We start from the raw sequence: 17,508 nt of genomic DNA on the forward strand, positions 1-17,508 counted from the left end.
AAGGTCTTGGCCAAGGTAATGGCAATGAGAATAGAGGAATGTGTCCCGGGGGTGGTTCATGAGGACCAAACTGGGTTTGTGAAGGGGAGACAGCTGAACACGAACATACGGAGGTTGTTAGGCGTAATGATGATGGCCCCACCAGAGGGGGAAACGGAGATAGTAGTGGCGATGGATGCCGAGAAAGCATTTGATAGAGTGGAGTGGGATTATCTGTGGGAGGTGTTGAGGAGATTTGGGTTCGGAGAGGGGTATGTTAGATGGGTGCAGCTGTTGTATAGGGCCCCAGTGGCGAGTGTGGTCACGAATGGACGGGGATCGGCATATTTTCGGCTCCACAGAGGGACAAGGCAGGGATGTCCTCTGTCCCCATTACTGTTTGCACTGGTGATTGAGCCCCTGGCGATAGCGCTGAGAGGTTCCAAGGGATGGAGGGGAATACTTAGGGGAGGAGAAGAACACCGGGTATCTTTATATGCGGATGATCTGCTACTATATGTGGCGGATCCAGCGGAGGGGATGCCAGAAATAATGCGGATACTTGGGGAGTTTGGGGATTTTTCAGGGTATAAATTGAACATGGGAAAGAGTGAGCTGTTTGTGGTGCATCCAGGGGAGCAGAGTAGAGAAATAGAAGACCTACCGTTGAGGAAGGTAACAAGAGACTTTCGTTACCTGGGGATCCAGATAGCTAAGAATTGGGGCACATTGCACAGGCTAAATTTGACGCGGTTGGTGGAACAGATGGAGGAAGATTTCAAGAGATGGGACATGGTAGCATTGTCAATGGCAGGGAGGGTGCAGGCAGTTAAGATGGTGGTCCTCCCGAGATTCCTTTTTGTGTTTCAGTGTCTCCCGGTGGTGATCACGAAGGCTTTTTTCAAAAGGATAGAAAAGAGTATTATGGGTTTTGTTTGGGCCGGGAAGACTCCGAGAGTGAGGAAGGGATTCTTACAGCGTAGTAGGGATAGGGGGGGGCTGGCACTACCGAGCCTAAGTGAGTATTATTGGGCCGCTAATATTTCAATGGTGAGTAAGTGGATGGGAGAGGAGGAAGGAGCGGCGTGGAAGAGATTAGAGAGGGCGTCCTGTAGGGGGACCAGCCTGCAGGCTATGGTGACAGCCCCATTGCCGTTCTCACCAAGGAGCTATGCCACGGGTCCGGTGGTGGTGGCTACACTGAGGATTTGGGGACAGTGGAGACGAGATAGGGGAAAGACCGGAGCACTGGGGGGGTCCCCGATAAGAAACAACCATAGGTTTGCCCCGGGGGGAATGGATGGGGGATATGGAATGTGGCAAAGAGCAGGTATAACGCAATTGAAAGATCTATTTGTGGATGGGAAGTTTGCGAGTCTGGGAGCGCTGACCGAGAAATATGGGTTGCCCCAAGGGAATGCATTCAGGTACATGCAATTGAGGGCTTTTGCGAGGCAGCAGGTGAGGGAATTCCCGCAGCTCCCGACACAAGAGGTGCAGGACAGAGTCATCTCAAAGAAATGGGTGGGGGACGGTAAGGTGTCGGATATATATAGGGAAATGAGAGACGAAGGGGAGACTGTGATGGACGAACTAAAAGGGAAATGGGAAGAAGAGCTAGGGGAGGAGATTGAGGAGGGGATGTGGGCAGATGCCCTAAACAGGGTGGACTCGTCGTCCTCGTGCGCCAGGCTAAGCCTGATTCAGTTTAAGGTATTACACAGGGCACATATGACTGGAACACGGCTCAGTAAATTTTTTGGGGTGGAGGATAGGTGTGCGAGGTGCTCGAGAAGCCCAGCGAATCATGCCCATATGTTTTGGTCATGCCCGGCACTACAGGGGTTTTGGATGGGGGTGACAAAGGTGCTTTCGAAAGTAGTAGGAGTCCGGGTCGAACCAAGCTGGGGGTTGGCTATATTTGGGGTTGCACAAGAGCCGGGAGTGCAGGAGGCGAAAGAGGCCGATGTTTTGGCCTTTGCGTCCCTAGTAGCCCGGCGCAGAATATTGCTAATGTGGAAAGAAGCCAAGCCCCCGGGGGTGGAGACCTGGATAAATGATATGGCGGGGTTCATAAAGTTAGAGCGGATTAAGTTCGTCCTAAGGGGGTCGGCTCAAGGGTTTACAAGGCGGTGGCAACCGTTCGTCGAATATCTTGCGGAAAGATAGATAGGGGAGAACAAAGAAGGCAGCAGCAGCAGCCCAGAACTTGGGGTGTGGGGGGTGGGGGGGGGGGGGGGGGGGGGGGTGTGGCCTGAGACAAGGCAGTTGCCAATTAGGGCTAGATTTTATTTTTGTTATTTAATATTTATTTATTTGTTGTTGTTTTCTTTTGTTCTTGTTTAAATAAAAAAAGTCATTATTATCTGTATTGTTATAATGTTGTGTAAAGGATGCACAATGTACTGTGTTGGTTGACCAAAAATTTTCAATAAAATATTATTTAAAAAAAAAAAAAACCTTGCCCCTCACCTGAGGTGTGGTGATCCTCAGGTTAAATCACCATCAGTCAGCTCTTCCCCCTCAAAGGGGAAAGCAGCCTATGGTCATCTGGGACTGTGGTGACCTTTAGCTACTCAGTTCTGCTGTATTTGTCTTTGTTTATTTCCTTCTGATTGTCTTTTACTCCCTTTTGCCTCATCACTCTTTTCTGCCGTACTTTTTTATTGTCTCCCAGATGGGTGTGGTGTGATTGCACCTTTCTTTGAAATATATAGGAAAAATGTCTTCTGCTGTTGCTGTATCCATCAGCAGCTACCTTTTTCATCCTCGTTACTCTTGTTTTCTTGCACACCATCTTAATGCTATTACATTCCCATCTTATTTTTTTCGCTAAGTATCTTTGGCAGCAGCTAGCTTTTCTGTTCAGATGTGGTGTATATGTTGCTGCTTAAAGGTGGGTTCTTAAATGCATATCTCACCACCTTAGTGGCCTACTTTCTAAATCTTTGTTTATTTCTTTCCAGTATCGTGCCATGCTTTTAAAAAGCATTCTGGTTATTGTTAAAACCGGTCAATGTCCAGTGTGCTCCTTGCTGCTATTTATAATACTGAATATATGTGAAAGTTTATTTTCATTGACATGTGGTCATTTGTATTTGTTCACCCTTCATTTTCCATTGTCCTACCACACTATTATTATTTGTCATATTAACGCATGTCAATGGCTTATTTCTTTCGGTTTTCTGAATAAGGCTGAATAATTTCAATGAGTATCAGATTAGCTGGCTGAATTTAGTACTGGTGCTAAGTTAAGACAACAAATCTGAAAATTAAGTCATTGAATAATTATTTGCAGAGCCTTCTGAAGTGCCTTATATCTAACAGTCCGAAGATGCAAAATTAAGGTTAATACAGATGGAAATTGTCATGATATTCAGGTAAACATCATAGCACAAACATACATACATACTGATGGACAGATCAACGGACCAATCAACACACACACAACACCACAGCCAATCACAGGCAAGAGCATACACAGTACAAAACAGGGAACACGACACTTCCTGGGCATTCCAGCAGGAGACAGCTCAGGGCACAGATCTCATAGCAAGCCACTCAGACATCCACCATGTGCTGAGTGCCACTACAAGATAGTATTAGGAATAGGTCCACAGATTCTAGGATTATGATCGAACCTCAGTAACCAGTTTACCACTGTAAATAAATGTTAGTAATAAAACTGAGTTGTACCATTCGCAACCGTGATGGTTCGTCTGTGTAGCAGAGTACCCAACACATCATAGTACCAGGAGTAACTGTGGGACCTAACTACAAATCCTCCGGAATCTGCCATCCTGCGCCATGGACACCGTCAGCACACCGCAGCCGCTACAAGTCGCTGGTAACCTCAGCGTTAATTGGAAGCTGTTCAAACAGCGCTTCCAGCTCTTCCTGGAAGCCAACGAAAAGGAGCGCGCTTCGGACACCAGAAAGATCGCCATCCTCCTCTCCACGACAGGTCAACATGCCATCCATGTCTACAACTCCCTGGTGTTCGCTGAAGGTGAGGACAAGACCAAGTACAAGACGGTCCTTCTCAAACTCGACCAACACTTCAACGTCGAGGTCAACGAGAGTTGAGAGAGGTATCTCTTCCAGCAGCGCCTGCAAGGTAAGGATGAGCCCTTTCAATCCTTCCTTACGCATCTTCGTATCCTCGCGCAGTCCTGCGGTTACGACACCACCTCCGATTCCATGATTTGGGACCAGATCGATTTTGGGGTCACCTCGGGCACCCTACGCCAGCAGCTCTTAAAAATTAAAGGCCTCACCCTAGCCTCCGCAATCGAAGCCTGTGTCCTGCATGAAAACGCGACTAGCCGCTACTCCCAATTTCAGTCAGCCGAATCGGCACGGCAGGGGTCCTACGCAGCCGGATCGGCGAGGCAGACGTCCTATGAGGCCGAACGGGTCCAGGCGATCGAGTTCCTCCCGGCCCGCGGCCCGGACGAGGGCGGCCATTTCGCACGCTTTTCGAGGCCTCCCGCGTTTGTGCGCGCCAAAAATGACATTGACACTGAGGGACGTGATGCGCAGGCGCGCTCGACGCAAGACCGAACTGCGTGTGCGCGGTGGCGCAACGAACGCCATGACGTCACAACGTGCGACAACTGCGGAGCCGCACATTTAAGCGGCAATGCCCCGCAAGAAACCGACAATGCCTCCGCTGTGGCAAGGTGGGCCACTACACTGCCTGCTGTCGAGCAGCTCAACCTGCCAATGTTCCCCAATTCCGACAACCTCGCAGGGACGTGCGGACCATTCAACCTCCTTACTACGAGTCGTGCCCAGACGATATCCAGACCAGTGACACAGACGACCGGGATGCCTTCCGTGTTGCGGTCATTGATGGGAACCTGATGTCTCCAGCCAGGACCCACCAGCCGATGCCAGTGAACACTGTCAATCCGCGTGATGAATGGTGTGCCACCCTAATGGTTAACCGATCACCGATAACATTCCGTCTGGAGACTGGCGCCTCCGCCAACCTCATAGCATGGTCAGCTTTCTACGCCATGAAGGTCAGACCACCAATTCGGCCATCCCGTTGCAAGATGGTCGACTACAATGGGAACGTTATCCCGGCTATGGGATCCTGCCAGCTCCAGGTGACACACAACACACACACGGCCACATTCTCATTCGAAGTAGTCGGATCATCAAAGGATTCCCTGCTAGGCGCACAGGCATGCAAGGCTCTCCACCTCGTGCAACGAGTCCAAGCTCTGTCTCCAGAAGGCACATCTGACTTCCCGGATGCAGAATTCAGGGCACAGCTCCAATCGCTCCTCGCCCACAACCAGGAGGCATTCGAGGGCATGGGAACACTGCCCTACACCTACAGAATTCGGCTCAAAACGGACGCCACCCCGGTCATTCACGCACCTCGCAGGGTCCCAGCGCCACTCAAAGACCGCCTGAAGCAGCAGCTGCAGGATCTCCAGGAAAAAGGGGTGCTATCCCGGGTCACGGAACCCACGCCATGGGTCAGCTCCATGGTGTGTGTTAAGAAGCCCTCCGGCGAGCTCCGGATCTGCATTGATTCAAAAGACCTCAACAACAACATAATGAGGGAACACTACCCCATACCCAAACGGGAATAGATCACGAGCGAAATGGCCCGGGCTAAAATCTTCACAAAACTGGATGCCTCAAAGGGTTTTTGGCAGATCCAACTGGATCAGTCCAGCCAAAAGCTGTGCACCTTCAACTCCCCTTTCGGCAGGTTCTGCTATAACAGAATGCCATTTGGCATCATCTCGGCATCCGAAGACTTTCACAGGATCATGGAGCAGATGATGGAGGGCATCGAAGGGGTACGCGTCTACGTGGACGACATCATCATCTGGTCCACCACACCACAGGAGCACATCAATCGTCTCCAGCGCGTCTTTGCGCGCATACGGGAAAACGGCCTGCGCCTCAACCGAGCCAAGTGTTCTTTCGGCCAAACCGAGCTGAAGTTCCTGGGGGACCACATTTCCCGGTCAGGGGTCCGTCCGGATGCAGACAAGGTGAGCGCCATTACAGCCATGCCGCAGCTGGCAGACAAGAAAGCAGTGCTACACTTCCTAGGCATGGTCAACTTCCTGGGGAAGTTCATTCTCAACCTTGCCTCCCACACGACGGCTCTGCGCCACCTCGTCAAGAAGTCCACGGAGTTCCAGTGGCTGCCCACACACCAGAAGGAATGGGAGGAGCTCAAAATTAAGCTCACCACAGCCCCGGTATTGGCGTTTTTCGACACATCTCGTGACACTAAAATTTCGACTGATGCCAGCCAGTCCGGCATTGGGGTGGTACTCCTACAGCGGGATGACACTGCGTCATGGGCCCCGGTCGCCTATGCCTTGCGGGCCATGACCCCCACAGATCAGCGCTACGCACAGATCGAAAAGGAGTGCCTGGGTTTGCTGACCGGAATAGACAAGTTCCATGACTACGTGTATGGTCTCCCCCAGTTTACCGTTGAGACTGACCATCGCCCCCTGGTCAGCATCATAAATAAGGACCTGAACGAGATGACCCCTCGCCTCCAGCGCATCCTACTTAAACTCAGGAGGTATGACTTCCAACTGGTCTACACCCCGGGAAAGGATCTTATCATTGTGGATGCCCTATCTAGAGCAGTGAGCACACCGCCCGATTCGGAGGGGTTCGTCTGTCAGGTCGAAGCGCAGGTGGCCTTCACATCGGCAGATCTGCCAGCTGACGACTCCAGTCTGGCCCGTATTCGCCGGGAGATTGCGGCTGACCCCCTTCTACAACAGGTGATGCGCCATATGACGAGAGGGTGGCTCAAAGGACAGTGCCCGCAGTTCTACAATGTCCGAGACGACTTGGCCGTCATTGATGGTGTCCTTCTAAAGCTGGACCAGATTGTGATTCCGCACAGCATGCACAAGCTGGTCCTCGACCAACTACATGAAGGCCATCTGGGGGTCGAGAAGTGCAGACGGAGGGCCCGAGAGGCTGTATACTGGCCGGGCATCAGTGATGACATTGCCAATATGGTGCTCAACTGCCCCACCTGCCAAAGGTTTCAACCGGCGCAACCTCCTGAGACGCTTCAGCCCCATGAGCTGGTGACGTCCCTATGGGCGAAGGTGGGTGTGGACCTTTTTCACATGCTTGGCAGGGACTATGTAATTGTCATTGATTACTTTTCCAACTATCCAGAGGTCATACCCCTGCACGATTTGACATCGTCCGCTGTCATAAGGGCCTGCAAAGACACCTTCGCTCGCCACGGCATTCCGATTACTGTCATGTCGGACAATGGGCCCTGTTTTGCCAGCCAGGAATGGTCGTCCTTTGCTGCTTCGTATGGCTTCACACACGTGACGTCCAGCCCTCTGCATCCCCAGTCCAATGGAAAGGCGGAGAAGGGCGTTCACATCGTCAAGCGGCTCCTCTGCAAGGCTGCGGGATCGAATTTCTGCCTTGCCCTGCTGGCCTATCGCTCGGCCCCACTAGCCACTGGCCTCTCACAAGCCCAGCTGTTGATGGGTCGCGCCCTCAGGACCACTGTGCCATCCATTCTGGTACCCACAACCAACCATGCTCCGGTACTACACAGAATGCAACAGCAGCGCGTTCGCCAGAAGAGGGCATATGACACACGGGCAACTGATCTTCCCGCCCTGGCGCCTGGAGACGATGTCCGCATCCACCTACCAGAAGGTGGCTGGTCAGCACCTGCCGAAGTTCTCCGACACGTGGCTCCCCGCTCGTTCCTGGTTCGCATGCCTGATGGATCCATTCGTAGGCGCAATCGCCGGGCTCTTCGCCTACTTCCACGCTCACTACGGGAACTTACACCGACACCGCGCCCTCCTGTTGTTCCTGATTTTGACGTTGTGGAGCTTCCTGCCACTATGCCCCTTCCGTCGTTGCCCGTGGCCAGGCCCATTCCTCAGCCGGTGGATCCAGACCCACCCTTGAGGCGGTCAACCCGAATTCATTGCCCACCTACTAGACTGGACTTATGAGCCTGTTTGTACATTGAATTCATCATACCACTGTGTTAATATGTTTCTGTTCTTCCTTGTCATTACAGGAGTTTGTTTTGTCGTTCAACATTTCCCGTTCTTTGTTTATGGTACAATCTCGTTGTTATGTCGCACCCGACATCGCCGCTTGTATATAGTTTAGCCCCATGTACATGCTGTAGATATTGCACGCACACACATTTAGCTGCACTCAGTACACATCTCTATTTATAACCAAGTAGGCACATGTTCTTGTAAAAAAGGGGGATGTCATGATATTCAGGTAAACATCATAGCACAAACATACATACATACTGATGGACAGATCAACGGACCAATCAACACACACACACCACAGCCAATCACAGGCAAGAGCATACACAGTACAAAACACGGAACATGACACTTCCTGGGCATTCCAGCAGGAGACAGCTCAGGGCACAGAGCTCATAGCAAGCCACTCAGACATCCACCATGTGCTGAGTGCCACTACAAGATAGTATTAGGAATAGGTCCACAGATTCTAGGGTTATGATTGAACCTCAGTAACCAGTTTACCACTGTAAATAAATGTTAGTAATAAAACTGAGTTGTACCATTCGCAACCGTGTTGGTTCGTCTGTGTAGCAGAGTACCCAACACATCAGAAATAATACAAGCTCCATATTAATTCCAACATAATTTAGAAATCGCTAAATGCATTTTCTTAATCAATTTTCTAATTTTGTGACCAAGCAGTTAATTACAGACCTTTTACTAGAAGCAAAAACCTGCAAATTTAATAGAACCATTTCCCCAAGCATTAACTGGTCACCTTTATTTAAAAGCATACTGTTCACCTCACAATCCCTCCAGTAAAATAATGCATTGAGTTTAAAATGAGGACAGTAAGAAGTCTTACAACACCAGGTTAAAGTCCAACAGGTTTGTTTGGAATCACTAGCTTTCGGAGCGCAGCTGATGAAGGAGCAGTGCTTCGAAAGCTAGTGATTCCAAACATACCTGTTGGACTTTAACCTGGTGTTGTAAGACTTCTTACTGTGCCCACCCCAGTACAACGCCGGTATCGCCACATCATTTAAAATGAGGAATACTTATATTTCAATGATTGATACTCATCAGTAGATAAATGTTTAGTGTCTTATATATAAACGGTATTGATTATTATCTGCTAACTTATACAAATCCATAATTGTGCAGGTATTGCTATATTGCTAGATTTGTAATCCAGAAACCTGACTAATAATCCAGAAAATGCAAATTCATTTCCAAGATGAACATTTTTTGAATTTGAATTCAGTTTAATAATTGGGTAACAGTAAAAGTGACCATTAAACTATTGGATTTTCTTAAAAAGACAACTGGTTCACTCATGTACTTTAGGGAAATAAATTTGCCACCCGAGACAATAGGCCTATTTGGAACATCAGTCCCACACTGACAAGGGTGAATCTTCTCAGCCCTCTGAAATGAAGCAGCAAGCCACTCAGTTCCAAACTACAATTGAAGGCAACCCACCATCATCGTCTTGGGCAATAATGACAGCCTTGCCAATGATGTTCACTTCCCAAGAATAAATTTTAAAGATTTGGTGATTTATGTGAATATTGTTTCAAACTTGAAAGCAAGAAAATATTTCCAGTTGTTATATGTATAAGTACCATAGAACTCCAACAATGCCTTAAGGTCTTGCCTTACAAGTCTTATTGAATTCTTTGAGGAGGTGACCAAGCATGTGGATGAAGGTAAAGCAGTGGATGTAGTGTACATGGATTTTAGTAAGGCATTTGATAAGGTTCCCCATGGTAGGCTTCTGCAGAAAGGAAGGAGGCATGGGATAGTGGGAAATTTGGCCAGTTGGATAACGAACTGGCTAACCGATAGAAGTCAGAGTGGTGGTGGATGGCAAATATTCAGCCTGGATCCCAGTTACCAGTGGTGTACCGCAGGGATCAGTTCTGGGTCCTCTGCTGTTTGTGATTTTCATTAATGACTTGGATGAGGGAGTTGAAGGGTAGGTCAGTAAATTTGCAGACGATATGAAGATTGGTGGAGTTGTGGATAGTGAGGAGGGCTGTTGTCGGCTGCAAAGAGACATAGATAGGATGCAGAGCTGGGCTGAGAAATGGCAGATGGAGTTTAACCATGGAAACTGTGAGGTTGTCCATTTTGGAAGGACAAACATGAATGCGGAATACAGGGTTAACGGTAGAGTTCTTGGCAATGTGGAAGAGCAGAGAGATCTTGGGGTCTATGTTCATACATCTTTGAAAGTTGCCACTCAAGTGGATGGAGCTGTGAAGAAGGCCTATGGTGTGCTAGCGTTCATTAACAAAGGGATTGAATTTAAGAGCCGTGAGGTGATGATGCAGCTGTACAAAACTTTGGTAAGGCCACATTTGGAGTACTGTGTACAGTTCTGGTCGCCTGATTTTAGGAAGGATGTGGAAGCTTTGGAAAAGGTGCAAAGGAGATTTACCAGGATGTTGCCTGGAATGGAGAGTAGGTCTTACGAGGAAAGGTTGAGGGTACTAGGCCTTTTCTCATTAGAACGGAGAAGGATGAGGGGCGACTTGATAGAGGTTTATTAGATGATCAGGGGAATAGATAGAGTAGACAGTCAGAGACTTTTTCCCCGGGTGGAACAAACCATTACACGGGGACATAAATTTAAGGTGAATGGTGGAAGATATAGGGGGGATGTCAGTGGTAGGTTCTTTACCCAGAGAGTAGTGGGGGCATGGAATGCACTGCCTGTGGAAGTAGTTGAGTCGGAAACATTAGGGACCTTCAAGCAGCTATTGGATAGGTACATGGATTACGGTAAAATGATATAGTACAGATTTATTTGTTCTTAAGGGCAGCACGGTAGCATTGTGGATAGCACAATTGCTTCACAGCTCCAGGGACCCAGGTCCGATTCCAGCTTGGGTCACTGTCTGTGCGGAGTCTGCACATCCTCCCTGTGTCTGCGTGGGTTTCCTCCGGGTGCTCCGTTTTCCTCCCACAGTCCAAAGATGTGCAGGTTTGGTGGATTGGCCATGATAAATTGTCCTTAGTGTCCAAAATTGCCCTTAGTGTTGGGTGGAGGTGTTGACTTTGGGTGGGGTGCTCTTTCCAAGAGCCGATGCAGACTCGATGGGCCGAGTGGCCTTCTTCTGCACTGTAAATTCAATGATAATCTATGATTAATCTAGGACAAAGGTTCGGCACAACATCGTGGGCCGAAGGGCCTGTTCTGTGCTGTATTTTTCTATTTTCTATGTTAATGCAGGAGGCCATTCGGCCCATCGTGTCTGCACCGACCCTCCTAAAGAGCACCCTACCTAGGCCCACTCCCCACCCTATCCCCGTAACCCCACCTAACCTGCACATCTTTGTGGGACTATGGGGCAATTTAGCATGGCCACCCACCTAACCTGCACTTCTTTAGACTTTGGGAGAAAACCGGAGCACCCGGAGGAAACTCACACAGACTTCCCTGGCTCTGTGAGGCAACAGTGCTAACCAGTGGTATCTGCAGTATCACCTTTTTCAGAAATCTGGTTAGAAAATACAGGAAACATAAATAGATAGTGAACTTTACCTTTCTAGCCATCAGATGGCAGCAACAAGTAATTCCTGATTTGATTACTTTTACACATGACTGCTGAATTGTAGTTTCGGAACTTTACGTACCATGATTTGTCATAAATAAATTCTGTAATCCTTTATGAGCGTTTATTTTCCCTTTAGGTGAAAAAGTTATTGACGGCAATGTCTCTAAAATTATTGAACCCCAATGACTTGGTGAGTAAAAATGCTGCTTGGTGCCATACTAAACCCTGAGCAAGTGATCAGGTTTGATTCCTGGTTCATGCTTAGTTCGCTTATCTCTGCTGGAGCAACAGACGAGGAGTCCTTCTTAGCTGGAAATTGAGAAATCTGCCAGAGTTTCTGTTCTTGACTGTTATTGAGTGACCTAATAAAAAGTTCAAGTTGTTCACACTGACTAAGAACAATATCAGGATCAACTCTGATTCCCTTCATGGTCAAATAACTTTTGTTTATAAATGAAGAATAGTCATTTGGACAAACCTGCTGGAACCTGTGCTTCGAAGGATTACCAGCTGTGATAGACGTCTTCACGAGAGAAGGGAGAAAACTGGGAAAAATACTGAGGAAAGGTAATACTTCATGTCCTCCAGGTAGATAACATTGCAGTTGGAAATATGTTTCCTTTCAGATTTTAAACAATATCAGAATTGAAGCTTAGAATTAACATAAATGCATCATGAAAGCTCTTAATTAATTATCTATCTAGATCCATAGCCTCAACCATTCACACAGAAAACTGCTCTGAAAATATATAATTTTGTAAATGTCTTTCAAACACTAAACAAATAGGGTGTAATTCTCCCATTTTGAGACTGTCCGCTGGCCAGTGCATCTGGCGGCGCCCGTCCCCCCAACAGAATAGCAGGATTCTGTGTTTGGAACCCAATTAATTATGCACAAGCACAGTCCCATCCGAGTCAACTGGGGGGGTAGGCCGCTGATTTCGTCCAACCACCGTCAGTTGGCTCTTTCGAAGGTTCCGGCGTCATATTTAAATACCAGTCCAGCACACTCATAACACTCTCTCTAGCCCACCTGTCTTTACCAGACCGTACAAGATGTCAGTAACCCAGGGGGAAAAGGCTAGCAGCCTCAAGAAGAGGTTTTGTCCCTTGATTCAACCACCCTCCCCGAGCCCATTACCTGTGAGGCATTTGGACCTCTAACAACCACATCTGGAGTCTTCATCCATCCTCTTCAAGCAAACAATGTGGTATCCCTTTGACAGCCCCCACCCCCCACTCATTCTGAGCTTTCCATGCAGCCTTGTCGGGGTCCAGCTTCCCTCCACTCAGTCTTCCAACTGCCTTTCATTGTTCATCCTCCTCATCCATCTCCTTACCCTTCTGTGTATCATCATGAGCCCCTCTCCCCTTCACTGCACTGCCCTCCTCACACATTGGCCCCACTTACCTTCTTTAGGCCAGACCCCCCACCCCATGGCCTCACATCGCACCCTACCCCTGATCGAACTTTGGACATATGCTGCAGTGGCTGCATGAGTCTGGCAGCACAGTTGAGTCCAGATAGTCACTGGTGGCACTAGTGATCTGATTTGGCGACACAGGAGGGTCTATGGAGCCAGCAGCACGGTGCTGTCCATGAAGACCAGCTCAGCATAGAGGTGGAAACAGGAACTGGACTGCCCTGGCAGAGTGACAGACAGTGCAATATTATGGCAGAAAGTTGTTACACTCACCCAAGTCTCTAACGAACTGAGGACTGCCTTATGCACGCCACGCATTAGCAATCTGGTTTGACGCATATGTAATTACCCACTGGTGTGACGCAAGATTGGAAGGCCTGACGGATGCCACCAGGCAGCTGTTTTAATGAGCATATTGATATTTTTGAGTTGGTTTGGTAGGTAAGAGCATTTAATATAAATGACACAATACATACCTTATGTGCGTAACAAACAGCATTATGTCATTATATATTTATCTTTGTCTCAGTTTTGATTTGAATGGCTGTTAAACCCTCCAAGTTGACGAGGCTCTTCAATGAAAAACTGCTCAAGTCAAAAAGCAAGATTAAGAGTGACCTCTCCGGTCTCTTCAACTAGCGTAAAAGTCCACATCCTCTGACTGCTGAAGCCAATCTGGCACGACTGTTTGAAAACCAGCTGTCCCTACCAGCAAAATAGCTTAATAGTAACTTTAAAATTAGTTTTTTTAAACTTGGAGGGTTTAACAGCCATTCGAAGCAGAATCTTGCACCCAGTTTTCTTCCAATACAATATTAAGAAGTTTGCAATTATAAACCAGAGGTTTCCTCTTCTGTACTCAGCAACTCAAGAATTCTTCCCATTAACTTTAATGATGGAAAATCACAGGCTAGGAAGTGCTGAAATGGAAAACACTTGCCACTGTGTCTTGTTAACACTATTTTCAAATATTCAGACTTCATGATTGGTTCAATATGTATTTCACTAACATCTGCTTTCTGAAGCAAAGGGTATGGTATCAAAAATCCTACAAGTTCTGGTAACCTTTTTCTGTGACATAAAATGGGTAATTCTGCTCAAGTAATTAGCTGGCAGTTAGAAAATTTCAAGAGAAACAGACTAAGAATCTCAGCAAAGCAATCAGGAAACCAAGCAATAAAACAATTTGAAAGACATTGCAATAACAGTCTGCCATTTGATTTTCCCAAATCAACCATGTGCTTAATGCATCTGTTGGGAAATGAAAGTGATGACAAGGTACTTGCAAACAATCTTGCAGAGAGATAGTTACTCACGGTCAGATCTGAGCAATTTGGAGGCCCAGAAGCGAGTCATTTGCTTGCTCTTTCAAGTTATAGTTGGTATTGACCAAGTGATATTCAAGAGCAGTGAACATATCCTCAATTTAACAAAATATTTAAGTAGGAATGCTGCAATTAAATTGGATCAGGTATGAATTTATTCAGATCATTATAAGATAAAATATACCTGGGGCGGCACAGTGGCGCAGTGGTTAGGACTGCTGCCTCATATCACCAAAGAGCTGGGTTCGATCCTGGCCCTGAGTCATTGTCCGTATGGGGTTTGCACATTCTCCCAGTGTCTGTGTGGGTCTCACCCCCACAACCCAAAGATGTGCAGGGTAGGTGGATTGGCCACGCTAAATTGCCCCTTAATTGGAAAAAAAAGAATTGGGCACTTTAAATCTATAAATACAAAAGATAAAATATACCTTTTGCAAAGAGGTGACTTGTTGTTGCAATCCATCACTTTTCCTGTACGCCTCATCTGCCAGGTTTTTATACTTTTCAATTTGTGTCTGCTGGATGCTGGTTGTTTTCTTTAACTTATTACATTCTTCCTCTATCTCTTTTACTCGATTGTTCAAAGAATCATTTTCATCATCCTATTATTTAATGAAACAATGAGAGATTACGAAAAATATTCTTGCAAATAGATTTTGGATAAAAATAAAACCTTTTCAACTGAAATGGTCACTCGACACAATCAAAAAATTCATAATGCAAAGTGAGCTGAAAATTTTCAACAATTAAATAATTTCAAATTATGGTAAAGGGGATGCAATAAACTTTCAGAAGACGTCTCACATATGTACCATTAAAAACATTGATACAGCACTTAAGGCAATATATTAAAGTAAATCTAGTTCCATAGGGAATGATGTGGCTCAGGAACATAAGGCAAAGAGTAGGGCAAATTAATTGATTATGTCCTGATAGTGGTCAACCTCTTTCATTTGTCATTTATATAAAGATTTGGCCTGGGCACAAGAGGAAAGATGTTGAAGCTTGCTAGTAATATCAAAGTGGGAGTACAGTGAACAGTGGGGAAGATTGTGGGAGATTACAACAGGGCATAGATCAGTTTACAGAGTCAACAGATAAGTGTCAGGTTCACTTAATGCACAAACACAACAAAGGAGGAGGATTTGGGAAATGTTACAATTCTTAAAGTGGGGAAATAGATATTTGAAGTACAGGCATATCCGTAAAGGCTGTGCAGGTAGATTAGGCCATTTATTTAAAAAGCAAGGAACTTGTGCGCGGTTGGACATGTAGTTCTCACAACGCTATTAAAGATGAATATTAGGGCAGTGGAAAGCATATAGAGAATATTCATTAAAATTACATAAAGAAAGAGATTATATTTATGAAGGAAAAAATTGGGATTTTTCATTCAAACAGTGAAGGTTAATGTGGACTTCATATAAGTTGGTTTTGAGAGCAAAAAGTAAACAAATGTATCTCATGTTTGTGAGCAGTAAGCTTACTCTGGAAGAACAAAGGGAGACATGAGTTCACAGTCATTAGGACATAGAATGTTGTACAATAAGTAGCTATTGAGCCCAACATTGTATCATCATTTAAAAGACAATTGTATACATATTTGGGAAAGAAAAATATAAAAGGATATATCAAAAGGGCAAAGACATAACATTACATGTGTGGTAAGTTCCAGTGAAAGAACTAACTCTGGCACAGATGTATTAAGTGTGATGAATGTAGGAATTTCAGATATATTGTATTATATGTAGTTGGTGCTATAGGGGATAAAAGCCTGGGTTAGTGTGTGTATGACTTCTTCAGTAATATTATAAAATTTCTGGTTTGAAACACAAACAGGCTTTGTGGCTACAAAAGGGATGATTAAAGCGTTGTAAAAGGACTAATGGAATTTTGTTTATATAAAGAAGGTTCCCTGGGGATTAGATAATTAGAGACATTTTCCGTTTGGGAGACAATTTCCTCCCGCTGGAGCTGAATTGCACCTGATTTGTGCTCACACTGGGAGTACAAATCAGGAAGCGATTCCCCATCCATAGCCATGCAAACTTTTCCATGGTGAGGATTGCGAGGGTTTCCTTAGGGAATCCCACTATCAAGCTGCTATTTTGAGCAGGTTGCCCAATAGCAAAATCCCACAGCTCGGCTGCACCTCCCCCCGACCATAACGCAATTCATGTCCCTTCATGCCTGAGTGACTTTGAAGTAGTCAGCAGTGAAACTAACAGAAAGCATTTAACTCTGTTTAATGTGGTCCAGGAGCTGTCAATCAAAGCTTGATGTTTATAAACATTGTGGTTAGTTTCACAGCTGACTACTTCAAAGTCACTCAACAGTGAAGGGAGATGCTTGGTACAATGTTGACAGCTGTGTGTGTGTGTGTGTGTGTGTGTGTGTATACTGTGAATCACAGGAGGTTGTAAATGGGTCGAGCCAGGCAAATATCCTCCAGGCCCTCATGATTTTCTGGTCCTTTGGACCCGGAATCACACGGGTGAGAATTGGTGCAGATGTTGACTAGCATGTACCTGATGCGGTGGTCCTCGTGGTGAGCCAGGGGGTAACTCTTTAAGACAGTTGCCCCCAAAGTCCATCGCAGTTTCACTTTTTTATTGTTGGCTAAAGTGGCCTAATGAAAGTTTTTGTTAGGTTAATCTTCTCGACAAGTTGTCTACATTGGTGGAAAGAGGTTGGTGGACGTCTAAAGTTAGAGGGAATAATTGAGACAGAAAAATTACGAATTTAGGCATAACTATTCCATTCTACGGGTAATAGACTTGTGAAATAAATGAATATGGAAAATCACCGAAGTCGGGTTAATTTAAAAGATAACTCAATGCACTTCTGCAGAAAGTGAGGTTAAACTAAAATGGAAATAGTGACATTCTTGTAAAAAGTTGCAAAACGTTGAGAACCTTGTGTTGTAGCATAACTATACCATACTTCCACAAATTAATACTATCTCACAGAATCACAGAATTGTTACAATGCAGAATTAGGCCATTCAGCCCCTCGTGACTGCACCGGCTCTCCAAAAGAGCATTTCACCTAGTGCCATTCTCCTGCCTTCTCCCCCTAACCCTGCAGATTGTTTATTTTTAAATAATCATCTAATTCCATCTCAAATGTCTCAAATGAACTGCCTCCACCATACTCTCAGGCCATGCATTCCAGACGCTAACCA

At 46.2% G+C, this 17,508-nt stretch overlaps 1 protein-coding gene across 4 annotated transcripts in view; it reads right to left on the reverse strand.

Annotated features, from left to right (window-relative positions):
* Positions 1–17,508, reverse strand: part of tex9 (testis expressed 9) — a 138,487-nt gene that overhangs the window by 17,183 nt on the left and 103,796 nt on the right. For all 4 annotated transcript variants that reach the window (XM_072470746.1, XM_072470745.1, XM_072470747.1 and 1 more), the window contains one exon: positions 14,753–14,926. In XM_072470746.1, coding sequence (XP_072326847.1) covers positions 14,753–14,926 — 174 coding nt within the window. The remainder of the gene's footprint in view (positions 1–14,752; positions 14,927–17,508) is intronic.

This window comes from Scyliorhinus torazame, chromosome 12 (assembly GCF_047496885.1).
Source record: "Scyliorhinus torazame isolate Kashiwa2021f chromosome 12, sScyTor2.1, whole genome shotgun sequence".
In the NCBI taxonomy this organism is placed as follows: Eukaryota; Metazoa; Chordata; class Chondrichthyes; order Carcharhiniformes; family Scyliorhinidae; genus Scyliorhinus; species Scyliorhinus torazame.